A 27,826-nucleotide genomic window follows, 5' to 3' on the forward strand; every position below is an offset into this window, starting at 1 on the left:
ATTGCCATTAAAATCCTCTGAAAACCAATGAGTACTTTGCTTTAAAATGACATATTATTCATGACTAAATTTGCACTAACAAACACCTTTATAACCTTTAATACATTTAGATTTAACGCTAAGCACAACATTGCTAATCTGCTTCATCAAAAGTGTGTTGCTGTGCTATTCAGATTCGGATTCAAATGTTACTAAACTTTGTTTGGTGCATTGAAGTATGAAACATCACCTTTTTCTTTGAACCAGTGAGAAAAGCACAGAGTATAAAAGAAATGCAGAAATCTGTGATCTGCAGTAACAAAACCTGTTGTTCATGTCGGACTCCATCACTCGTAGGAGGAAGCTGATTCAGAAAATGTGTTCTCAGCTCGTTTTAAGTGATATATGTGTAAGTGTATATGTGTTTAAACAAGCATTTGCAAGTTTATTAGTTACCCATAGCTAAAGCTAATGCAGTCTAATACAACAGTCGTGCAATACACCTACCTTAATGAAGTTTGTTATTTTCTTGTGTCTTCGTTGTACGTGTGTGATGTCTTTCTTCGACATTGATTTGGCATTCATATGTCAAAGCATTCTGTGTATATCAGTGAGACTAAATTGATTTGTTCATGGATTGGTCTTGTCTGCTCTGGTGTAGTTGACTTGTAGTCAAGTGTAGTTCCACATCTCCCCACTAGAGGTAGACCCAGGCTCACTGGAGCAGCTCTGGGGGTACCCTGCAGCCAAAAAAAACCCTCCAGCCCTCCCCACCCAGCCCCAGAGCAGGTGCCCATGTCTGGGCCTGTCTGGCCCCTCACCCCCTTATCTGATTAATACTACTAATCCTGGAGGTGTTCCTGCCTGCCAGAGAGGCCGGCCACCAAACTGGCCACTTTCTTGCTCACTATGACCGGGCAATGAGGCACAGTTATGGGTTACACTTTGCCCAACGAGGTCTTCCCAGAGCTAAGAGGACGGATGTTTGAGCTCCAGCTTAGTTTCCTGTTCCTCAATATGTCCATCATATAGACAGACTACAATCATGTATCCTGCATACCACGCAATTTCTCACAAATCAAACCCTTTTTTATGTTTACTAGCCAATCCCCTGGAGCATCAGTATTACAACGAGAAACTACAGTTCTGCGAAGGTAAGTTTCCCCACAATTAAACTCAAAGAGTGATCGAAACTATTTTATTTTGTCATACCTGAGTGTAACTGTGTGTGTTTGGCCCTGAACCTTCTCACCAGTGAATGACAATCTTCCAGAAATCGCTGTCCTAGTCAATCCACTGTCCTACTTCCTCTATTCTCTCTCTCTCTCTCTCTCTCTCTCTCTCTCTCTCTCTCTCTCTCTCTCTCTCTCTCTCTCTCTCTCTCTCTCTCTCTCTCTCTCTTTCTGCTTTTCATCCAGTAGTGGAACACAAACACCCTTATCAGGAGACGAACACTCATCCCCCTGCCCTGCCCTCCCTCCTTTCTCCCCTGACCCCCCTCTCCACCCTCCACGCCCTCATTTGCATGCGTCTGTGTACATCCTCTTCCCACTCAGTTTTAATAGAGAATCCCAGAATGCTTAATGGTTCGTTTCAGTAGAGATGATAAAGGGAGACTGTAAAATAAACAGATAAGGTGAGTGATTGCACCTGCATTGAAAACAGCAGTCCTTCCCTTTCCGTCTTTTTTTTTCTCCCACTGAACTTCATGTTTATGTGTGGGCAGAAGCAGATGCACAAATTCAATTAGCTGTTTTTCTCCCCTTCCCATTTCCTTCCCTGCCTGTGTTTAACCACTAGAGGTGGAGGGGGGAAAGGGTGAGCAGGGAAATTAAAATGAAGGGGCTTTGGTGTGGGAGGTGTTGAGATATGTACTGCTAACTGTGAGGTTACATTTGGGAGATAACTCAACTCAAGAGCGCCAAAAGTCCTCACGATTAAATATTTGCTTCTCCTCGAGGACAAGTTTGTGTGTGTATGTGTGTGTTTATTTATTCATTTTTTGAAGGGACATTTTGATTTCAGTAGAATATTTTCACTCGACATAAATCTGTAAACAGAAGACTTCAGACTTGTGCTGCTTTGGGGATATGAAAGTCAGAAATATGGAACTTATAGCAAGGATAACCACTGACATACTGTATAATGTTTGATGATTTCATAAAACGTCCATAACATTTTACATTATATTATATTAAATTGATCCATAAACGCCTAAAGAACCATGTTCCACATTGGCCCATCAGATCCTCACAGGGTTTCTAGGTCAGTGACACAGGGTGCATCTGTTAACCATAAAGTGTCCTTTTGTGAATCCTCATTTGGGCCTTTTGAAGAAGTTCCACATATTGATTATTGCATTGTTTCTTGTTTTGTCTGATCAAAAGTCCGAAGACCAAAATAATGAATCTATTTACATGAATATGAAAAAAGAGAATATATATGCAAATAATCAAATTTGAGAAAACAAAGCAAGCGTATGAATTGAACGATTTATTATCAAAATAGTAAACATAAAGAATGAATATTTGTTTTGACCGGCTAATTGCTTCAGAGGTAATTGGCACTCAGGATTTGTCCCAATGCTCATAATGGAGTTAAAGATCATGGCCTGTAAACAGTCAAGAGAAGATTTCAGATTTTGCATTTTATGCACCTGCATCTCTTTATTCCCCCTTGACCTTCTTGTCACCACTCTTCTTTCCTCACGTCTCCCCATCTCCGCACACAGATATAAAGTTCAACCTTTTTACCCTTTTCCAGTTTTGGTGCCACATTCTTCTGAATTCCCATGAGGGCCTTATTCTAAAATAATAATTTATCCTATGTCCTGTGTTTTAAAAGTTCGGGTCACATGATCCTTAGACTGCTCGTGTTTTTCCCTCCGTAGCTCGAGGCTATTCGTGGACCCCCAGGAACCGCCGGCCGGAGAAGCTGCGCGATTCACTGAAGGAGTTGGAGGTACCCGCCTCCTCTGTTAAACCTTCCACCTCCAACCTCCCCCCATCTTCTTCCTCCCTTTGGGGATTTTCTGAGTTTTCCCTTTCCGAAACGGCCGATTGATTAACAAATAGGGGCATTCTCTCTCTCTTTTCTCCGTGTGCTCTGACTCTCCATTCGCTACCGTTCGTTTGTTCTCCTTGCTCCCTCTCCTCTCTCATCACCTCTCTTTGGGCCGAGCTCTGTCATCGAGGGGGATATTTGAGGGGATGAGGGGGCTGCAGGCTGCCCCCTCATCCCCTCTCTCTTCCTCCCTTCTTCTCTTCCTCCTCCTTACCTTCCTCTGCACTCATTCATCCCCCTCTCCTTCCGCCTCTTACTTCCCCCCCCATCCCCCCTTATCCTCTCTGTACTTGTCGCAGTACAGACCTAGCTTTGTTTGCTGGAACCTGTCTGTGGCTGTTACACATGCACGCACACACACTCACTCTCACTCACACACACACACACACACACACACACACTCACGCCTCCTTCCTCTCGCCCGTAACCATTGTCTGAAACTAGAAACACCCCAGCTCACCTCCACACCCCACCCTCCTCCTCTTTCTCCGTCCCTCCCATCCAATCACCCCAGCTGGGTTTGGAATGTGGCAGGAATGAGTGACCTTACACACACACACACACACACACACACACACACACACAAGCAACTTTTACCTGCATCCTCTTTTAACTCTCTCCCACCCCTTTGTGAGCAGTTGACCACCTGTGGTGGCAAGTGTCCGGTACTTTGTTCCATCAAGTTAATTAATGCACTTATGACATTACAATAAGATGGAAACTTACAGAGCTGTTACACCGAAGTTCAGTGTTTTTTCCCCGCATATGCAGAAGTCACATTTCTTCTTTTTCTTCTTGCATTTCTGTCTTCTGGTAACTAGTTGCAGTGTGCACTTAGATCCCGATTCACCTCTGCGTCTTCTGTTTTTCCATCTGTCTTTCTCTCTGTTTATCTATTACACTCATTTAGGAGCTGTTGAAGACCAAGACCTGTGTTCGGACCCGATGGAGGAACAAACGTTGCTGCCAGGTCCACACCCTCCTCAGCCTGACACATACACACACATACACACACATGCACACACACACACGCACCTTTCTTCAGTTTTAGATAGTGACAGAAGGTGAATGCGCCTCCCATGGTCCGCCCAGCCCAGGCCTTAGATAAAAGCTTGACAGGCTCGTCAAACCAGTTACCTCTGGTCATTTCAGACTAAAAGGTAACATCTCAAGTATTGTGATCATTAAAATATCTAGTGACACTTTTTGATCCCTTGAGGCTAATTCTCATGTTGCTCGCTCAGGTAAAAACAAGCCTCCCATTTTGGACGTCTACGATTCTCAAAGTGTATAAATGTTTCTTATGTCTTATCCCAGAACCATTTTCTTTAACCTCAGAGTTATTGACTTATGACTGACTTTGTTATTTGAGTGAGTTTATATAAGTGAGTCTGAGGAGGTTTGAGCTAGAACTTATTTTGCTACTGAATCAACGTCAACTTGTGGTGTGTGTTTGTACTTGTAGGTGATGTTGAGCAGTGGAGTACTGGTGACCCTGACTCTTAATGGACCTCAGCTTGAACAAGTATTCATAGACCGCACATTAGTGAGCCGACTACCTGCCAACACTGTGACTGATGGTTAGTTACACACACACACACACACACACACACACACACACACACACACACACACCAACAATCAAACAAACAAAAACATTTGTTTGAGTTTTGGATTCACAGAATGAAGTTTGTTTTCAAGGCTACCTATCTCCGAAACACACACACACACACACACACACACACACACACACACGCACACACACACACACGCACGCACACATACACACACACCAACTAACAATCAAACAAACAAAAACATTTGCATTCAGTATAACCACAAACACCCTCTTACACGCACTTTCTCTCACACTGTGCTTACACCTGCTCACAACACATGCAGCTTGACATTTCCCACACAAACTCACACAGACTCCCCACTCTCCTCGCCACTTTCACACGCAAACTCTCTCACACATGCGCTGCCTCACACACATAACAGGTGCCACAGGTGAGCGAGACAGCTCTGCTAGCTAATTGCAGGCAAATCCTTTTGTGCTGCGTGTGTCCAGGGGCCTTCCCTTAAGAGCATCCATCAGTGTTTTTCGTCCATCGCTTGCTCCTCCAGGGAGTGCCCCGCCCCCCCCTCACACTCCACTCCCTCACTCTGCAGACCTGTCAGGAGAGAATAAGGGGCCGGGCACACCGGCCCAAATCTGCTAATTATTTCTTTCTTTCTGTATCAATTATTTGTTCAGAACACCGCCTTGCTTCCGTCCGGAGTCTCCAGACACCTGATAAAGCCCCCATAGTGCATGAACACACACACACACACACACACACACACACACACACACACACACACACACACACACACACACACTCACATCCTCTCAAATACACATAAAAAGGCATACACACACTTGTTCTAACATGCATACATGTGTAATTACTGACGCACAGACTTTTTTTCTTTTATATAGACCAACAACCACTTACTGTATGTCAGCTCAGATTTGCAGGCATACACGCACCGAGACTGGAAAGCACACACACACATACAGACACCCAGGTACACATACACCCACTCACCTCCCGCTGCGCCCCATTGAAAGCCTCAGAGGCACTAATTATTAGAGTAATGGTTGTGAGAGGTTGGGTTCCGGGGAGTGTGTGTGTGTGTGTGTGTGTGTGTGTGTGTGTGTGTGTGTGTGTGGGAGGGGGGGTTTGTGGTAGGTTAGAGGCTTTTCTCACATCTGTCACTTGTTAAATTAGCCTGAGACAATTAGAGTAGAGGGCCAGACCAGATCACCATTGAAGACATTCTACAACGTACAATTACTTAAAACAGTTTACAATTACCCTCAAGTTGCGAGTGAGTGTGTGTGTGTGTGTGTGTGTGTGTGTGTGTGTGTGTGTGTGTGTGTGTGTGTGTGTGTGTGTGTACGTGTGTGTGTGTGGGTGTTGTGACATATGCTAGGTAGAAACGTCTGATTATCAGTTTAAATTTGTTTATCCAATTACCAGTACTGCAATGTCAGATTATTTGCGTCAATGATTTATCATCGTTAAAAAAGCTAATTCAAACGTCAGTGATGACGAACTGACCAAAAGCGATGTCCTCAGATAGCTTGTTTTATCTGAACAACAGTCCAAAACATAGATAGATAGATAGATAGATAGATAGATAGATAGATAGATAGATAGATAGATAGATAGATAGATAGATAGATAGATAGATAGATAGATAGATAGATAGATAGATAGATAGCAGACTTTATAACCTCAAATGGAGGAAACAATAGGTGAAGTAAGAGAAGCTTAAATGTGTTTTATCCATAGTCACATACAGGAAGTGTCTCTTCCTGGACAGATGACACAGAGGGTAATTTAAATGGCTACATTGTATAAATCGTCCTATTTAAGAAAACGAAACCAGCAAATATTTTATTTTTATATTTTTTTTATATTACTTCAGAAATGACTCACTTATCAAAATAGTTGTTGATTCATTTTCTTTCAATCAATTTATCAACTTATTGTTTTCACTCTACACTTGTCAAATATAACATTTAAAATAGAGTCAATGTGTAATGACAGAAATGGTGTTATTCAGAACAGGATTTATCAGCTTTGTAACACAAAAAGGTTCTTAGTACTTGCATCCTGAAGAATATCCCTTTTTCTGATTTGCATGGCTTCAACAGAATGTGAGGCCTGGTAAAAAAACAAAACAAAAAAAAAACACTAAGCGCTTTCCTGTCTGAGACAAAAAGAAAAATCAGCCAGGTCCATTTTTGTTTCACGATGTGACAAAACAGGCTTACTGTCCTCTGTTAAACTTTGCATCCTCAATGCCTGCTACCTTCCTGTTTCAACCAGGAGCTCTGATTGCATCACACGGAGCAGTAGATTACATATTTTTACACCATCAAAGTATTACCCGCTTCCTTTGGCTGATGGCTGGGCCAAGCTGCGCATATACTCCACGATTAAGCATCCTTAAGTGATTTTTCATAGCCGGTTTCATTTACCCATGTTTAAATGTGCTTTGGTTAAGCCCATTGGCCTCTTATGTCAACATGCTGCTGAGGAGATGGCATTAAATGGATTTAGAGTGTGTGTGTGTGTGTGTGTGTGTGTGTGTCTGTGTGTGTTTATGTGTGTGTGCGTGGTTTGTTTAGGCTTTTATGTGTGTGTGCTGGTGTGTGTAACTGAGAATGTATAAAGCCTAGTTGCAGGCGTACATGTATGAATGAATGTATATCTATCTGTGCATGTGTATATGTTGCTAGAGGGGACGTATGAATCTACAGTATACGCATAAACACGATGAGTCTGTGTGTATGTGTGTCTGTGTGGCTGGGGGGGGGGGGGGGGTCATAAAGGTCTGGCCCTTAATGCCAAATCAGCCACCTGGTCCCAGATTGGGCCACAGCCTTCATATCCCCCTACTTCATTTGGAAAGGAATGGGATTAAACCTAATCCCGTTTATAGACACCCATAGAGATCAATACTAAACTGCATTTAACTTGATTTGTCTGTAATCTATTACAAAGACGCTTACTATTGCATTAAATGTTATTTCGCAAAGCCAAGGCATCGTTAATGGCTGTATTTTGTAATGGTTTAAACCTTGAACCAGTTTTCATTACAAATGCATTATAATCCAACTTCAACACTCACTCAATTGACCTGATAAAAGATGCTAGTTTTTCTGTATTTTCAAGCCATGTTTCAGTTCCCTGGTGAATATTTCCATATTCATTTGAACATTTTCATACAACAGGATGATTTGAAGTGTAATTATACCAATACCCGCACGTTTATAAATACATGCATACCGTGGTTAATTGCCGGTTAGATTTCTAAATCTCGGGGTGCAGCCTAACTCGTTAAACTCCAAGCAGGATATCTGAGCGACATGTGTAACAACCCCCCCCCCCCTCATTTCCATTTAATTGGTTTCATAAACAGATTAATTTGAAGGAGAGGGGGGCTTAATTGCTAATCAGCGTTTCCATGCAGCTCCTGAAGAGTTGAACAGGATCAAGTGTGTTCTTCTATCACAAAAAAAAGACCTTAGAGCCGGCAGTACACTAACAGGGGGGAAGAGAAATGCAGAAAAGGGGAGGACAGAGATACAAAGACTGCAGCAGGCAGGGGAAAGGAGAAGAGAGGAGAGAAAGAGGGGAGAGAGCGAGGAGAAAGAGAATGAGAGAAATTAGGTGAAAGAGTAGGAAAGTAGAAGTAACAGAGATGATGGAAGAATAGTGTGGAAGCAGACAGAGAGAGACCCGCTAAACTAATGTAAACTAAAAATAACTAACTTAAGTAGAAGAGGAAATAGTTCTAAATGTTGCTTTCAATATATACAGTGCCTGTATATCTAAACATACATGCATACAGTACATACATACAGTACACACACACACACACACACACACACACACACACTCACACTCACACTCACACACACACACACACACACACACACACACACACACACACACACACACACACACGGTTGGGGCTGTAAATTGTCTGACTACTACTGCTGGAAGTTATTAGCCTTCAAAATATATAAATGCAGCAGAAAATTATTATTTCTTCATTTTCATTTTTGCAAGTATAGTAAGTTTAAATCAAAACAATTATTATTATGAAAACCAAACAGGCTAGTCATTGATATAGTATGTGTTCATATTATTTATCACTATTTATTGCTGTGTGAGGAGACTGTGAACTCTCCATTGTGACTTTCTGTTTGTTGTTTTGTGTTGAGCCATGACATTCAATGACAAAGTGTGGTGATGTCATTACCAGCTGTGCTCATGGATAGGCTGATTCTGCTGTCCTTCCTGGAGCAGAGCCAAGTGGCTGCAGTCTACCTCAACCAAAAGAACCAGGACTCTCCAGAGACTGGCAGGCGAACAGAAAAACTCTCACCCTCTGAAATAAAGGTACAGGCAGAAGAAGGCATTGATGGAGTGTGTGCAGTGAGAGTGATGTGTGTGTGTGCTTGAACCCCTATTTACAAGAGAAAGATACATTGAAAACCAAGAGAAAGCAGAGACAAAAAAGAAAGGTCGTCCAATTTCACTGTAGAGCTCCTTTTTCTTCATCTTAACATACATGTTTTCCTTGTATATATTTCCCATTCATTCAGATACATCTTCTGACTGAGAGTGAGTGAAACCGATACTAACTCATTAATTTAAGCAGACAGACAACTAATGAATGATAGTGGTAGATACAGTATAGTGGTTGTCCTTAGTTCTAAAATCATATTGTCATCTAAAATCTAACCACTAAATGCCACTAAGTATTGAGTCCAGCTCCTGTTTGTATCTTAGTGCATAACATGTGCTAAAAATATCAGTAAATTCAATGAAGCCAACATGGGAATATGGCTCCATGGTTTAAATTTTCTATCTATTAATTTCTCATGAAGATGAGTATCTAGAGTCTGATCTTGAGGTGTGTTTGTGGGTGTTAGTAACAGGTCTGATTATGTGCTCTCATTCTTCCCTCTCCCGAAACAAAACTACACTGTGTCCTCCTTCACTAAAGCTCAAGCTAGCTAACTCTGCTAACCCTGGCATTATCACATTACTGCCAGGCCCTTTTGTTAAGGTGTGTGTGTGTGTGTGTGTGTGTGTGTGTGTGTGTGTGTGTGTGTGTGTGTGTGTGTGTGTGTTTGTGTGTGTGTGTGTGTGTGTGCGTGTGTGTGCGCGCATGCATGTTGGTTTGTATAAAGGCAATCGGTCCTGCCGTGTGTCTGTCACCAGAAGCAGCGTCCTGATAAGACCCCCCCACACACACACACCATCACCACCCCCACACGCGCACACACACACACATCATAGCCGTCCCATATTGTACACCCCACACCTCTGTCAACTCGTGTGCATGAGACCCCGCAACATACACACACATGTGCACGCACGCCCAAATACCCATCCCCCCCACAACAAATACACACATGCACAACCACATACACATGGCCCTGGTCCAGTGGGCTAAGCTGGAAAAGGGGGCGTTGAGGAAGAGGGGGGCTAAACTAATCCGGCCCACAGAAAGTGGTTTTTGATTATTGCTGACCAGCAAACGCCAGCAGAAAAAGACGACTCGAAGAAGGAACCGATGTGTAGGGATGGAGGGATGGAGGGAGCATACGGGGGGTAGAGATAGTGTGTTATTAACCCCAGTGATTTTCAGATTTCTTTTTTCTTCTTTTCCCATTTCTAATCTGTCAGTGATCTCCCGTTCGGCTGTTTTGGGGCTACTCTTTGTTCCCTTTATCATCAGATGTACTTCCATCATTTTAATTTGCCTCTGTATTTTGTGTCCAAAGCAAATATTCCCCCCAAGGGGGCAAGAAGGGCAGACATGGACCACTGAACCTCAAATTTGCTCTCCTCATACAGTACAGCTTGTCGATTGAATAATTTCTGCATGTTTCTCTGCTTTCTGTACCAATTCATGTTTTGTTTTTATAAAATCCTACGAGACATTCCTGTATTTTTGCTTTTTCAACACACCTCTCTTTGCCAGAGGTCATCGATGCATGAGGTGTGTGTGTTAGCCATCGGCTCTAGTAGCTGGTTCAATGTGACCAGAGATATAAAGTCTATCAAAGGCCAGTATGATTATGGGGCTCTGTGTGTGCGTGTTTGTGTGCATGTGTGTGGCGCAGACTGAATGAGCTGTACTGTGTACAGGAAAAGCAGGGTCTAAGTGTTGGACCTGCAATTTGTCTTTCTTTAAAAGTGCCTCTGGATAGTGTACTGTTTGTTTAATCGTGTGTGTGTGTGTGTCTATGAAAGTGTGTGTTTGTATACACTTTTTACATCAGTGCCTCTACACGTATGTACATGTGTATTTGTGTGCATACAAGCATACATTCATGTGTGCGTGTGTGTGTGTGGGTGTTTGTGTGTGTGTGTTTGTTTCTCGGCACCCCCCAAGCGCCACGAGAGCTCATTACTGTGCGTCTCTTTGTTGTGGCCTGTAGAGCGTGGCGGACCTTCCCAAAAATATGCACATCACTAAAACAACAAGCCCAACCAAACAAAACACACATGCACATTAATAATGGAAGATGAAAAACAACCTTCGACATCAACAAAAACAGAGATGAGGGAAGGACAGGAGAGTGATATTTGGGGCCACAGATGTGGAAGTTTTTAGAGCCCTCAGGCGGTAACAAAGTCCAGGAAGGAGAATCCAAATGGGTGAATCATTAAGATCCTCTGATAACTTCCCTTCTTCATGTTTGAACTATTTTTGTGTTTTGATCTTATTCTGTCTATTCAACTGCCTGCTGAATGCACATTTTGATATTTGACTCTTCGCATTGCAAACTAAAGTGTTTGTGCTTGCGTGTGTGTGTGTGTGTGTGTGTGTGTGTGTGTGTGTGTGTGTGTGTGTGTGTGTGTTTGTCCAGGTGGTGTCTGTGGAGGTGAGTGGGCAGGCTCGTAGGCTCCGTAGACAGGTTGGTCTGAACCGTCTCCAGGATGTGGCGGTCTGCTGGTGGAACCTGGACGAGCCCAGTGAGGAGCTGTGGCCCTGGACTCCCACAAACACGCACAGGAACAACCTGGTTCTGCTCAGCTGCTCGCCTACTGAAGGCCTCAAGGTACACACACACACACACACACACACACACACACACACACACACACACACACACACACACACACACACACACACAATCTAACTTTGTGTTTATTTCTTTGCCATTATAGCACCTGTCATGAAGTGTAGCAAACACAGCAACTCCATTGGTGACAACAATCAATCAGCGCACAAATATTCACTAGTTTTGGTACTGTACTACATACAGTATGAGGAGGAAGTCTATTTATACAAGCACTAGGTTATTGTGTAGAAGGCAAATAAATGTATGGATCTTTGTATTAGACAAAATATACAGTAGTTAATTCTGCATTAATTAAAAAATAAAAATAAAGCATGGAGTGAAATATAACATGTTCTTCAAATTGCTTAGTAAGATAAGTAACTCTGATTGGAACCGCAGTCCAACCCTTTACCTGTAGTTTGACCATCCAGCCTACGTTTGTTTGTTGTCTTTGAAAAGGTTTACGACATGAGACTGTGGCGTCTTGTGGGTTTACTTTGCCATTCCAAGAAGCTGTGTTTCTCTTGTTGAACTAGAGCGTGAGTTTTGGCTTTTCACTGATTCTGTTTGGGACTCTCCAGCCACAGACTATGAGGGAAGAGAGCCCTGATGCTGTGATTAGCATTGATGCAGTTGTTGTACTGAGCTGTCTTAGTACAATAGATACAGAGGGAGTTTGGACCACTGCTTCTTCACATGTCAGACACCTCATGTGGCGGTATTTCGAACACCCAAAGGGCGGACCTAGAAACACACTGTAAGGTTTACATAGTCCAACTGCCCAAGGGTTCAGGACATGTCTGCGGAGTCTGCTGCTCTCCACAGCAGGAGATCTGGATAAGTCATAGAAACCAGATGGATGGATGAAGATTTAACTACGTAAATGTGTGTCACTTAATGCGTATGTTGTGACACTTAATCCATCTTTCACACTAACATGTCTTTATTGAAGTACAATCTTCTGCTTCAAATGGGAAGAAGAGGGTTCTCTTTTTAATTTGTTATTATTTTTGCCTAATTTTAGTATTTAATAAATATACACAGGTCACTACTATACATTTACACATGGAAAACCTTCAATGCTGTCTGAGGCCTCAAAAAATAGACACACACACACACACACACACACATACGCACACACACACACACACACACACACACACACACACGCACACACACACACACACACACAGTGAGGGCATAGTGGAAAAGGCAACAAAGCTGCTGTTGTCATGGATGGGATTGGGGATGGTGTGTTAGTCACCTCTGGGGTGGCACCTCTATGTTGCACCTCCATGCATCACCATATGAAATAAGCACGAGAGTTAAGCTGTGGTACAGCGTAAAGGAGAACGCCTACACAGCCACAGACGCAGTCACACACACACATGCATAGTATCACATCCACATGGCTTCTGGCAAAACCCTACCCGTGACCCGATTCTATGTAAACGTAGGCCTGGCCTCGTGCCTAAAGCAGATGAAAGATCCAAAATTACCGAACCGGGCTTAACTCTACTCCTCGTACCGTGTACCTCGGTAAGCATATGCAAAAGAGAGAGAGTCTGCGAGAGGGAGGAAAGACGAGCGTTACCAATTGCATGCTAAGAAAACATTCATGCAGGAGAGAATGAGGGAGGGATGGGAACAGGGGGGGGGGCACTGGAATATTGAAATAAGCAAAGCAGATGTTGTTCGCTGCTTTTTCAGCTTCTTGTTTTTGGAACGCTCTCCACATTTATCACACTCCTTCACCTAGTTTATTCTCTCTGTCTCCTTCAACCCCTCCCCAACCCCTCTTCTTCTCCTCCTTCCTTCCTCCACGCTTCAAGAACATTAAAGTCTCTTCGTGGGGCTGCGGCATCGGCTCTTAATGAAAGCGTTTGTTGTCATTTTTCAGATGCGCAGTGTGAAATTAAGCGAGCAGTTTATGTAAGAGCCGTGGCGGGAATCAAACGCCGGGCACACATCGGGAGACGCCAGCTACTTCAATCACTTCAAGCTCATATATATGTTCCTTTTGTTCAGTTCGCTATCTGCCGCGCTAAGCCAATTTTCTAGCCAGTCTCTCGGCATTTAAAAAAGTGTGATTTCTTCCCCTATGTGGTCTTAATTCGTATGCCCCTCTCTCTCTCCCCCCCCCCCCACCTCATGCTGATAAGTGGAGCCACAACAAGCAGGGGGGTGGAGGGTGGGAAGGAGAGAAAAACACATACTGTACATAGTTGTTTTTTTATGTAGCCTGTTAATATTTTTAATTATCCCTCCTTCATGCTTCCCTCCCTTCCCCCCTCCCCCTCCCAAACAAACACACTCACAAACCATGTCCTCGAATTTAATAATCTTAATCAAATGAAAACACCCGATGATGTGTTACTGCTTTTTTATTTGTCATATTTGACTTATTTTAGTGGTTGCATGTGTGTCAATACTGTATGTTTACTAACTTTTTTCCCTTTTTTTTAATACAACATATGACTATCCTTTTATCTTTCACCATACAGTTTCTCTTCAGTTGTTTGATGACTTCTTCTTTTAATTACTATTGACGCTAGCATTGAGCTGCATTGCATTTCTCCTTTGCAAAGGAAGAAAAACCCCAATCAGATTTTCCATGAAAGACAACCTTGAATTGAATCATGAGTACTCAAATAATATACTCTAATTGCATAGAAATATAACAATTGAATCTGTATATCATCTCCACAACTTAAACACTATGATTCAAAGTGGATAAGAAGCTAAATGAGCAGTGTCAAAGGCAAAACCTCGCCCCTGAAACATAAAACATCTGCAGTATTGAAGTATGTACAGTAAGTACATTTTAAGCAATGCACCGCAATTGTAATGTGGTCCATGAAAGGGGTTGGGTGTGGGAATCCAAAAGTGCAGAATTACCTTCTTCTATAGTTTCAAGTCTAGCGTATAATATTGAGTCTTTACAATTATGTTCAGTGGTACCAATTATGACAGTTAAAATGTGAAGAATATTTTGGGCATTAATCCTGCTGTGCCTGTGGATTTTCTCACATCAGCACCTCAACACTAACCCTAATTCACACACCTTAAAACTTTGCAGTCCCAATGCCCACTCCCCCCCCCCCCCCACCCCCAGTTGCCCCCAACAGCCTTCTCATCCCTTCATCCCTCCACTCTCCTGCGAGTCCCTCCGTCTCTCTCTCCCTGTCCCTCCCTGTCTTTCTCTGCTCCGTGAGCTGGAAAATTGGCTTCAAAAGGCCACTGCTGTGAACAAGGGCCAGCCACACAGTTGGGCTCGTCCGCTTTATCTTTCACGCCACGGAGGGGGGAAAAAAGGTGCTGGCAAGAGAGAGACAAGAAGAATGGAGAAGAATAGTTTTGACCAGTCACTGAAACCAATAACCAGGAGAAAGCTACTTACTAGAGGCCTCTCCCTCTCTCTCTCTTCCTATCTCTCTCTCCCTCTCTCTCTCTCTCTATCTTGCTTTCTCTTTCTCTTTCTCTCTCTTTTTCCTCTTAACTCTTCCATTTCCACTCTTTCTCTTTCTCTTCATCTTTTGTGCATATTTCTTTTGGTCTTTCTGTATCCGCCTCTTTCAGTTTGTCTTGCACAACCTTTCACTCACTCCCTCTCTTGACCCTATATTTATAATTTTTCTATTTTGTTCTCTCAAAAATAGGGAATACAGTACATTCAAATGCCTCAATTCACAAACAATTTTTAATTGATTGTTGCACTGGTGTGTAAATATATATCATTAACTTTCTCCATTTCCGTGATGTAAACTTGTATAAATATACCTTTTTTTATTTTTATAATTGCTTTCCAGACCATGGCATTGTTAGGCCTTGAATCTAACAACAGTTGTGTGTGGCTGACAAAAAAAAACATGAATGATTTCTCCTTGAAATGTTTGGCTGCTGCAGATTGAAACCAGGCCATGCAGTGTTTACTTGTTGCCTCCCCCTTCTGCTTTCCTTGGAGGGTCACCTATCAGATGAGGCAGAGCTGAATCAGCGGCACCTCATCCCTGGATGGTGCCACGTAGCATGCTGGCACAGCGGGCAGCGGGCACTATAGCAAGTTGGGCACAGGATGAAGAGCATGAGGGGTTAGCTGAATTGGAGGAGGTCTTGTGATTTCTTGTGACAGCATTTTGTGGGTTGGACTCACCGGACCCTCTGCCTGCTGCGTGTTCATGTGTTTGTAAGTTAATTTAAAGCTTGTTTCACGTTGTCCCTGTAACAAATTTAGCTAACCAGAGAACAGCACCCTCCCAAGGTATACCCCACCCGTTACTGTATGTGAATTGAGCCTGTCTTTGCCTGCTGCCTCAAATAAACACACACAGCACCCACCCCCTGGGGAGCAGCAGGGGCTAGCTCTAGGGGGATTATGGAGAGGGAGAGGGAGGGAAAAAGCTTTCAGGAGGACAGTCATCTGCTTCTCTCCTTCTGTAGACCATGGGTAGGCCAAAAAAAAACTACCTCTTCTCTTCCTCCTTCTAAGTCCCTTTTTGGCAATGCCTGCCAAAAAACTGGGACGGGCAGCTTTGTGAAAGGGAAGGGAAGGCGGGCAGGCAGCAGATCCCTCTTTCTGTCTGCACGGCGAAAAGAAACAGGCTCATTTAGCCAAAGCTGCCACGGTCAATGCAGGGCGCAGATAGAGGCTTTGGTAAGGTGAAATCCCTCCTAAAAAAGAGACTGGAACTGTTGGGCTGTTGTTTAGTACAGGCTGTTGTCTGCTGTCATCCACTTACTGTTTGTTCCTCAATACTTTTTTTTTTACGCCAGTACTACCCGTCACCGTGACATGGCCTATCTCTCTCAGTGTCAAAGCCTGCTTGCTTAGCAGGGCCATTATGCCCACTTGCACCAACTGGTTGTGGTTCAGGTATGAATCATCTAAATTCTGGATTGGACCATTGGTCAAATCACTTTTAGCTTTCATCATGTGTCATACTTTTCATATTGAAATGGGCTTGTTTTCTTGTCAGTCACAGTTTCTAGTGTTGAGCTCTTGGCTCTACACACAGGTAAACAGAGATTGTTGTTTATCACTGGGTGCCCAGCCGTCGCATTGGAGAAGATGTTGTTGACCTTGAGTTATAATGGAGCTCTTATTATTAGCTGTCTTGATTGACAGGCTGATGCTATGCTCCGACTCATTTCTCTGTCTCTGTCTTTCTCTCTTTTCTGCCTTTTCCTTCTTTTATTTAAAATCAGATTAGTTTTATTAACTGTTCCGCCACAAGTCAGTATCTTGCAATCCCTAAATAAGAACATAATAAAACAACATCAAAATTAGAAGATCAGGTTCCAGTGTTGTTGCATATATAAAATATTTGGTGAGACTTAACTTCTGAAGGGATACTTGCTCAATTCAGCCAATAGCCACTCAAGTATCAACAGGGATATTTGGTCACTCCAGGCTGTATTGTGAGCTAAATGCTAACATCAGCATGCTAACATGCTCACAATGACAATTCCGACATACTGATGATAAGTGGGTATATTGTTTACAATATTTGCTTTCTTGGTTAAGCGTGTTGGCATCATGCTCAAAATAGAAATGTAGCACTCAACACAAGTACAGCTCAGCATTATAGCAATGATAATAGTTTCGTGGCTATTTTGTCGTAAATCTCAGTATTTGGGAAATACACATTTTAACCTGAAGCTGGCCCAATACGAAATGTCAAGGCATCGCAAAATATTTTTACAATTCATCATCCGGGGACCATTCAATGGTTAAAAAGTGTCTCATGGTTCTCTCCTGACTTTAACCTGCAGTAGCACACTCAACAGGATTTAAAGAAGTGGATGTTTAAACTATAAGAACTAAATTCTTCAGAATTATTTACTTTTGTGGGAATGTGCAATAACAAATGGTGATGTCACTGTATACAGGATATATTATTGTAGATTGTTGGATAACAGCTGGTTAATATGGAGGATGTTGAAGAAAAATCGCTCAAAAAACAATCTCTCTTGTTCTCTGCATTTACTCCCTCTGTCAGGTCCTTAGCTCTGTGCGGACAGAAGGCAATCCCCTGGACTGCTGCTTCAGCCTGCTGCAGCCCTACCAGCTGCTCACAGTGGAGCTTCCTGCAGGAGCCCAGGGATCCAGAGAGGGGTCCTGGGCCGACACCTGTGTGTACGAGTGTGCACGAGAGCGCCTGCACCGCCTGGCCGTCACACGCATCGCGCTGCCTTCCCAGCCTGTCTCCTGCTCACGCCACCCCTCTGAGAGCGCCCTTCTCCTGGGCTTGAGTGACTCCTCCCTGGTCCTGTATGACCAGCGACGTGGGGCCTCTCTCCTGGCCTCATGCCCCATGCCGCCCACCCTACTGGCCTGGCACCCTGCTGGGGCCGTGGTGGTGGTGGGGGGAGGACAGGGGGAGCTGATGTGCTTTGATGTGGGCTTGGCACCTGTAAACATGGCGCTGGTAGCAGAAGAGGTGGCTTCATCTGCCACGCTAAGACTAGCCCAGCACCTGCGCTGCTCCGGAGGCCTGGAGGGAGTGCAGTGGGGGAAAAGCCCGGAAGGAGGTCCAGAGGGGACGGATCTACTGATGCTGGCCTTTCACGGGGGACCACTAGCAGCCTTGAGATTCAAACTAGGTGGGTGAATTAGGATTTAGAAAATGTCATTTGAAAAAAACAAATGACTTCACTCTTACAAAATGACTCATTCCAAACATGTTAGAATATTTCTGGAAAACAAAAGTCAACGTCAGGGTTGCTACTAATCTTTCAATCACTATTTGATTCACTGATTGTGATCTCTATACGATGAAAACAGCTAAAAAAGCTCATAACAAGCACTTGTGTTGGACACGGGCACTGAATAACTTAGCTGCATATACAATTTATGATGAATGCTTTTTTTCACAGCTTTAAATAAAGTCTCTCTTTTTACACGAAAGAGACCACATTAAGAGCTATTGTGAAATGTAAAAATCCCTGTGAAACTCCATAAACCTGCCTGCAATAATGCTGCCTTACGGCGATGCAGTTCTGCTACTTTGATTCAGAAGATGAACAGGTGTGTTCAGGGACAGGCTGCACTGATAGAAAATGAATAGAATAATTTACAAACCCTCCTCACCATTGTAGTCATGTCTTCCTAATGAAGGTGCCCTCCTCCCTTCAGAGACTCTACCTCTGTTTTGGATCTGACACTGTATCTGAACCCCACTGTGTAAATACGGCGGCTGAACGGGTCGACCTCTTCACTGCTGAGGGAAGTTAATTTGTTGACGGCGGGAAGGTTAGCAGGAGTCACGCTCTCAGAGGTCATTCAATAATCGCCCCGGGGCAAGAGCCCCCCAGGTGCATTCTGGGATGCATTTTTCCGATAAATCGTTTACTGTGGCTGCGCAGTCCCTTGGGGCCCCCAGATAAAGTTTGCCAATCAAAATGTTTCCGAAGCAGCCACCTCAACCTCCATCACACACACACACAAACACACTCATACCCACCCGCACATACACACTTTCAGCGTCTTTAATTGTGACTTTGGAAAGAAGATGTGACAGTGGCACGCAGCTCTCTGCTGAAGTTTGAAAGCAGGAGTGTGGGGGTGGATGGAGGAAGGTGGTAGGAGATTGTGTGCATTTGAGTTTGTGTGTGTCTGACGGTGTGTATTCAACTGCGTTTGTCTGTGTGCACAGGGAAAGGGGAGGGTGTCTTCCAACAATAGCTTCCCCTCCTCTGATCGTCTGCCAAGGTTTTGATGAAGAAAGTCACTGCGCGTCTTTTCTCCATGATAATTCCCCCCCTCACACACACACAAACACACACACACACACCCGTGTGCGTATTCTTTTATTTATGTGCTTGTATGCGCACACACGCACATACACTCCAACTCATTTGTTTGTTTGCTTGCGCTCCTTCTCTGTATTGACTTGTTTCATAAGGCCCGCTACATGACAGAAGAAGTGAGTCGGAAGGCGGCGAAGAAGAAAGACTTGGACAAGCTCCAAATTCTCTTTTTTCCATAGGAGGCAGCTCTCCCTGTTGTCTCCCCATGCCCACCCTCCTGCCTTCACCCAGTTATCTCATCTGGGCACACGTTTGCCGTGGCTGGGCCAGCACCGGTACAGGCTGTGGAAGGGCAGAACGGGGAATGTGCTGCACTGCACGCAAAGGAAAATTGTCTATTTTTTTTTTGTAGGAGTGGTAATTTAGTGGTAAATTATGTTTAAAAAAGAATTACATAACAGGTGTAAAAATAAAATAGAGGGAGAGGGAGTCCAAGCCAATCGATCTTTTGATTCGACTTGAAATGTATTGATGGTTATAAACTAAAGCAGGAAAACATTTACTCATCAGGCATCAAAGTAACGTAAAGTGTCTCTCTGCTTGCTAATGTGGAGGCAGAGCTAATTTGTAAAGCACGTTGATGAAGTCTTTCATGTTCAACACAGTGATATCGGTTTAAGCAGACCGGAATACTATTGGTTAGTAGACTAGTTGGCGGCTTACAACGAGTTGAGTTAAACTCTTTGTCTGCAGTTTTTTCTCTGAGGTTTTTTTGTTGCTTTGTTGATGATGCACTTGCGTCTTGCACTCTTTTTTTTAATGCTCTTTGTTTATGCTGCAGTTGATCTTTTACTGCTCAGTGTTGTTCTAAGGCCTGACACAGTGTCGCTGAAATGGGAGCTGGTTAAATAAGTTTGTGGAGACAGGTGTGGGAGAGAACGGACTCGTCCTTACCTCCACAATGATCCATTGTCTTACAGTTAGCTTAGAGTAGACGTACGCCCAACTCAAGGACCCCTAAACACACACACACACACACACACACACACACACACACACACACACACACACACACACACACACACACACACACACACACTCAGACACAAACAAAACATAGACACACACAAACCAGACTACACTGAGCTGATGTATTAGCCTTCTCTTTAGGGGATTTGGGTGCTTACTAATTGCCAGCTTGTCATTTTAATTACCCACCCACACACACACACACACACACACACACACACACACACACACACACACACACACACAACTTCTTCAGTTAATTAGAAAAGAGTCAGCGGTGACTTTGCCTGCCTGTAGCCCGGCCCGTTGGCACAGTGATCACCTACAATGTCCAGTGGCGTGCCTCTCACAAAACAAGGTAGTGATTCCTTCGTGTTTAAAACACAATGAGCAATTCAACACCCTCCCTTACCATAAGTGCACTCTATTATGCCACAAACCCTCATGCAACTCTGCCCTGACACTCACAGAAGGAGACACCTCTGCTACCGGGAAGCGTATAAAACATCGTCTTTGCATAATTCAGCAGAGTCTCAATATGCCCGCACACTCGCACACACAAACACAAACAAACAAAAGCATTATTAATCACCTCGGGTCAAAAAGCCTGATTTAGCATTCCTCTCATCTTCTCAACAGATGAGCTCAGGCAAAGTTAAAGATATCATAGGCAAGTCATTTGAAAATAGGTGAACGTATTGTAATTTGTTATTGTTTAATATATTTAAATAGGTGGTGATGAGGAAAACCTTGTTTTCATTTTACAAATGTAATCCAATGAAGACAAAAACATTAAGTAAAAACTCTTCCTTATGATGGTTTGATAGCCTGACAACGATTGATGGACAAATTCTTAAGCATAATTTTATTACTAGTTAGTTAGCATTTGTGATTTATTCATATATTGTACAGACAAACATCAGGTGGTAAGATAATGCATGCATGTTATATTACATCGTCATTCTGGTGCCTTTTTGTTGATTTGGATAGTATTGAATCCTTCTTTGCTGTTTCATTTCATGTAAGAATAAACTGAAACCAAACTCTGATTGTGACAGGTGCTCTGACTGGAGGCCAGTTGGGCCACGGTGAGCTGCTGCAGCAACGGCTGCGTTGTGGTCAGGTCAGAGAAGCACTGGGCATCCTGGAGGCCATGGACTGGAGCATCATGGGAAATGAATGCTACAGAGGCCTGAGCTCCATCACCAACCACCTGCTGAGAAAGGAGCTAAACGCAGAGAGAGAGGGTGGGTCATACCAGTTTGAGTTTAACTTTTTACCTCAGTTGTTGAAATCAAATTTGAATTTTATATTCTATTTGTATGGCTTTTTGTCATTGGTTTCAATCCCAGTGAAAGATATAGGAGTGAGACAAGTGAAGAGGAAGTTCATCATTTAATATTCATGAGCTTTATTTGCCTAAAGGTTTTTAGTTAATAATAAAAAACAAGTCGCTCCACTTAGATTTGTATTTTTATTACATGTTATGTACATTTTTGCTGTTAATACTGCCCTATTAATTAGACTTTATTTTCTTGATGGACTCTTGATGCTTCTGAAAAGTCAATATACAAGATAAAGTTCACTCATATCCAACATATTTAACCGTATTATTAGCTACATTTTCTTTAATAATAAATTGCTTGCTGGCATACATCTTACATTATTTCAAGAAAATAGTTGGAACCCTGATCTACTGAAACCCTGGATGAGTTATTTTTATTGATTTATTTAATTGTGTGTGTGTGTGTGTGTGTGTGTGTGTGTGTGTGTGTGTGTGTGTGTGTCTGTTCTGTGTGTAGCCCAACTAGAAGCAGCTCTGGGTATGTTTTATGCCCCGCCTGCACCTCTCTCTGATATGGTCATACTCGAGTACAGGGAGCCTGTCAGCAAGTGTGCCCGCCGCTTTTTTCATCACCTACTCAGGTAACAAAGGTCAAGGTCAGCTGATTAGAAAACAACAACTATAAATAAATAAATATGATCTGATTAAAGCTGCTGCCCATGGACGTGAAACTTTATTATCACACACATTTACAGACTATTTCAAGGCATTAGCAGAACATGTATTCATTTTTTATCAAAGCAGAATTAGAATAAGAAATGCAGCCAGAAAATTTTATTTTTCAGAAAAATGACATGCATTGAAGATACAATTTAATACTGCCTATTTGACGCTCACTTTTTCTATTCTAAAAATTCTAAAAAAGAAATAGCTTTTCAATTTTGTCGCTCGCGTGCACACACACATACAAACACACACACACACACACACACACACTGATGCAGCTTTGAGTCATTCATAAGGCAAAGCACCTCGCATGCACCTGTTTGGGCTGTTGTTTCATTTTTCCCTTCTGCCATGAGAGCCTTTTGAAATGCCTTTTTGACTGAAATAGACCCTGTTGTTCCCACACACTGCTGCTTACTGCTCTCCGTCCTGCAATTTACCTCCTGTTTCCTCTCTCCCTTTCTTTCTGCTGCTCTGTAGCAGAGCTGGAGCGTTGTTTGGCATCCCTCCTCCTCTCCTCTCTTATCACATACCTGCATTCTTTTTCTCTCCATCGAACATCAAATGAAGGAAGGCCCCTCACACCTCCTCTCTCCGCTTGTGTTTGTTTGTTTCATGTTGGCTCTAGTCAGAGAAAGTTGAGGTGTTTTTTTGTACTGGGAGATACAGCAATCCCTCTCTCTCTCTCTCTCTCTCTCTCTCTCTCTCTCTCTCTCTCTCTCTCTCTGTCCCCCAAGCTTTAATTCTGGATAATAGGGAGTTGCTACTCTCAGTTTAATTATTGACTGTTGTGTGTACAGAGGTGTTAGTAGCTGGGTGCGGATGGAGGTTTGTTCAGACTAAAGAAAGGAGCAACCTGAACTATCCATCCATGAACTGTAACCCAAAGTCTGTTATTTTAGATGGATGATTGTTCTTCTTATTTGTCAGAATGTTTTCGTGCTTCAATATTTAAACATCTCAACTTTCTCTGCAGACACCAGCGCTTCGAGAAGGCCTTCCTCCTCGCTGTAGATTTAGAAGACAGAGATTTATTCATGGTAAGTAGTCATTAAAGTGTATTTCGATTGCTTTCTTCCAAAAAATGGGACACATTATTAGTAAAAATTCACTATAGGATCTTTTTAAGTCAGTTCGTCCTGGAATCTATAAATTGTGGACACAAATGAAGAGAGGTAAGTCTCATGACCTTTTAAAAATGCACTCAAATTACAATAATACCTGCAATTGTTAGAAAGAATAGAGATTGTTGGTCAGGTTCCAACAAGCAGGTATTGTTAAGAATAGAGTAACTTAAAATTGGTGATATTGCATCATTGAATATAATATATATACAGTAAGTGTTCGGCAGCTTCGGTGTGTGTGTGTGTGTGTGTGTGTGTGTGTGTGTGTGTGTGTGTGTGTGTGTGTGCCCCCACGTTGCTTGCCAGAGAGCAGGTGTGATCTCAGTATGGGCCTCTGTTCTTTTCAAAAACCTCTGTGGCCTCTGCTCGGCCTTCTCCTCTCCTCTCATCTTCCCTCTAACTCGCTCTTTCTTCCACTCCACGCTGAAATGCTCTTCTATGTGTTTGACCCCCTTTTTCATGGGGCCCCCTTTGCTCCATGCTTCACCAACACCCTAGACATTAATACACACACACACACACACACACACACACACACACACACACACACACACACACACCTCTTTCTCCCTCAATCACACTGATAGCACTGGTTCCAATTACCTCCCCACTAAGTAGTGCTGCTGGGAAGGCGAATTGAAAAGGTGGAGTCGAGCCTGTGGACCTTGAAAGAGCGCAAAGGCAGGAGGGGGGTGCACAGAGGAGAGGGGGAGGAGGGGGGTCGGGCTGTAGATGGAAAGCTATATGACAAATGAAAAAAAAAGAAGCAGGGAAGGTGTGTTGCTTTGGAGGTGTGGAGAGATGAGTAAGAATCTGAAGAATCAGAATCAACTTTATTTGTCATTGCACATGTTATACAGAACAACAAAATGTCTTTCCAGTTCACACCCCGCCAACATAGAAAGACAGTGCCAATAACATGGGGGGACAGGATAGGGTGTAGAGTTGTCTAGGCCAGGCCGCCAACACCCTAGACATAGACATTAATACACACACACCCTATTTATCATTGATGGAAAAGGAAAACAAGGGGGAAAAACAGTGTAAAAAAAAGGCCATTCCCAAACTAAGAGAGACGATGTGGTGGAATCATGTTTCCAAATGATTCTCAGAGTTGACTTTGAGCTGACAATGATAGGGCGATTCAGCACCCATTTTCCCCATGCATGTACTCTACTGTATGAATGTTGCTTAGTCAATATCTACCACTTCCTAAGTGGACCGTAGTGAGGAAACATTTCTATAAGTTTGTAAGATGTATGTCTGCACGGACTTTTAAAGAAAGATTCATATGGAAATAACAAAATGTAGATTATAGGAATAGGTAAACTGATTTGCCTCAAAGTTATTGAGCTTAAAAAATGACAAAGTATAGAAAAGGAAATATAACTTTTTTTATTATGTTTTCAAAAACTTTTTTAATGTTTTATTTTCAGATTTCTTCCTTTAAAGGCATATCAAGCGATTGTAACACTTTGTTAAAATCAGTTTATATCTACTCAGCTTACGCTACCTGTCCGAAGTGTGTGCACGCTGAAAGATCGCTTATTGTGCCTTTAAATCAAACCACATGTAGTATTTATATAGTACAGGGGACATCTTTCTATGCTCTTCTCATTTGTAAACATATTATTATTCTGTTCATGTGAAGGATGAATCGGCTGGAACGCAGCAATTTTTAAGATCAATTTGAACACAGGATTGATTTTCCCATTTAACTCTTCTTTGGTATGGTTTAGTTTAGTTTTATTTCACATATAAACAATAAAACACACAGTGGTAAAACATAAAAAGTACATGTGTGGTCTGTACAGGCTGGTATGAAAACCGCACCTCAAATAAAACCTTTTAAAATACAACACACAGACACACACACACAAATATTGATTCTCAGATTTTTATTAAAAAAAAGTAAGATAATACACAATAATAAAGACTTCTGTAGTCACCATTCATCTCGATCAGCAAATACAATAGATAATTGCAAATACTTCTTATCCTAGATCTGTAACAAAGTTAATGCTCACTCACAAAAGTGTGTTTTTTTTTGCCTCAGCGACCAAGAGAGCAGCAGCTCATCAGCTGAAAAGAGTGCTAGAGAGAAAGAAAAATAAAAAGAGAAGAGAGGACGTTGACATTTCACCCCTCGGCCTGTCCTTGGCTCTAATTAGGTTGTGTTGTTTCTTTAACCTGCTACTCGGCTGATTGGGTTGAGGAGGAGGGGGTTAATGAGGGCAACCCCCCACCTTCGACCAACCCTTTCCAAACTTGCCCACAAAAACTCAATAACGCACCATCGCCCTTGATACGATGCACACACTCAAACACACATAGATAACACACACTCCCTCACCTCTTCCAGAAATGCCCAGCATGATACACTCCCCCTCTATCACCAAACCCCCACTGTCCCCACAACCAACACCCCTTCAATCCCCATTGTTTCCTAGCTAACAATAGAGGCCCTCCAAGCCTTTTTTTCTCTTTTCTTTTCTCTTATTTACAAAAAAAGAAAGCTTTTGTTAAAATGAAACACTTTAGTGTCAGGCTAAATTGAGGGGGAGGAGGAATTGGTGGTAGGGGGGTGTTTTGCCGAGGGTGGAGGTTGGGGTGGGTGGGGGTTGTATGTAGTGGTAGGGGGTTACTGAGTCGTTTGCATTTTTTTCTTCATAATTGGCGCTGTTCTGTAGCTCCCTAATTAGCCTTTGATAATGAGTTGATAATGTAACCAATTAGGTCATTCGTCAGCCAAGTCAAGCCAACGACAAGTTTTTTTCTCTCCACCTCCTTCCTCCTCTTTTCGTCTTCTTCTCCCTCTTGATGCAGTTTGTTAATTAAATCAAATTGTGTGATAGCCGAATCAGATGCCGGCTCTTTTGTTCCCCAATGAGGGCTTGTACTGTTTCCCGTTAGATACGCTCGCAGTAAGGCAAGCTGCGTCTTTTGGGTTCACCCCCTATCTTCCTCCCCTATCTGACGCCGGGTTGAAGGCACTGAAGGAGGAGGAGGAGGTATCGCACGTCTTTGGCAATAAGCTCATTGTTGTCGCTCAGATGAGTAATTAGCGTTATTAAAACGTTAAGTCCTTAACACCTATCTGATAGAAGTGCTAGTCAAACACAAGGCTCCTGGATAACAGGTGTGTCAGAAAACAAGTGTGTGTGGATGTGTCCGCACGCCTGTGTGCACGTTCAGCGAATGTGCTCATGCCCGGGGATTATGCCTGATGTTAATTAGTGAATATATATATTTTCATGTTTGCATGCTTGTGCCTATGTGGATTTGTGTCCAGTCTCCCAAGTCAATATTTGATTTTGATGGTATGTTTTTTGGCAAAGGACAATTCGAGCTTCTCATCATTAATCTACATCGAAATTCTGGGATTTATTATTATTGGTGTATTTTGTCTTACTTCTTGGTTTAGCTGGTTAAATGCAGACGATGTGACATTTGTCTAAAATATTTCCAGGGGTGGCAATGGAGTCTGAAAAACTTCAAAAGTAACCATCAGGATTTGATGTCCGTTCCTCAGAATCAAAGAGCAAAAGCTTCTCTGCAGAACCTTTTGATGCTGATATTTTACAAACATAGAGGCAGAAACACAGAGACTGAGGCTGCGTCCCAAATCACTCATTTACTTATTCCTTCGTGATGCTTTTTAGAACATGTCACATAATATAACGTTGCATGGTGGCATTTTAAACAAAAAGTGCTGCGTTATTGGTTGACCCATTGTACTTTTAATGCGTGGAATTATTTTGAGGGAGCAAATTCCAAGAAAAGCTTACTTTCGGCTGTTAGCAAGAGATTGGTCTGCAGTTGTCAGTGAAATAAACTGTATGGACAAATTATCCTTTATTTGAGTTTACAACATGAGAAATATCTATAAAAAAAAATACTGCAAATATCATGTACCTTTTTTTAAGATGTGACGAAATAATATAATAAATATGATATAAACTAAATATATATATCTATCGTGTTGCCCATGTCACCAAACTATCTTTGCTTGAAAATATCAATAGAAAGCATTTTGAACTAAGCTAAATATAGTGCATTTAGTTGCCAACATGAAGACATTTTAGATACAGAATTGTTCTCTCATTGGACGTGTTTTTAATCATTTGTAAAAAATACATTTGAGACCAGCAGGAATATTTTTGCTATTACTGCCATAACACTTTTCTCATTACCTCTCTACACCAAATCACACTTACATATTTAAGT

General features: G+C 42.6%; 1 protein-coding gene across 1 annotated transcript in view; it reads left to right on the plus strand.

Annotated features, from left to right (window-relative positions):
* wdpcp (WD repeat containing planar cell polarity effector) overlaps positions 1 to 27,826 on the plus strand; it is a 66,722-nt gene that overhangs the window by 25,412 nt on the left and 13,484 nt on the right. Inside the window, exons 4-13 of the mRNA XM_080036936.1 lie at positions 1,083 to 1,133; positions 2,870 to 2,940; positions 3,953 to 4,012; positions 4,508 to 4,622; positions 8,869 to 9,005; positions 11,492 to 11,683; positions 17,686 to 18,289; positions 21,523 to 21,711; positions 22,267 to 22,390; positions 23,452 to 23,515. Coding sequence (XP_079893062.1) covers positions 1,083 to 1,133; positions 2,870 to 2,940; positions 3,953 to 4,012; positions 4,508 to 4,622; positions 8,869 to 9,005; positions 11,492 to 11,683; positions 17,686 to 18,289; positions 21,523 to 21,711; positions 22,267 to 22,390; positions 23,452 to 23,515 — 1,607 coding nt within the window. The remainder of the gene's footprint in view (positions 1 to 1,082; positions 1,134 to 2,869; positions 2,941 to 3,952; positions 4,013 to 4,507; positions 4,623 to 8,868; positions 9,006 to 11,491; positions 11,684 to 17,685; positions 18,290 to 21,522; positions 21,712 to 22,266; positions 22,391 to 23,451; positions 23,516 to 27,826) is intronic.

The sequence above is a fragment of the Ammodytes marinus genome (assembly GCF_949987685.1).
Source record: "Ammodytes marinus genome assembly, chromosome: 11".
NCBI classification, from domain to species: domain Eukaryota; kingdom Metazoa; phylum Chordata; class Actinopteri; order Uranoscopiformes; family Ammodytidae; genus Ammodytes; species Ammodytes marinus.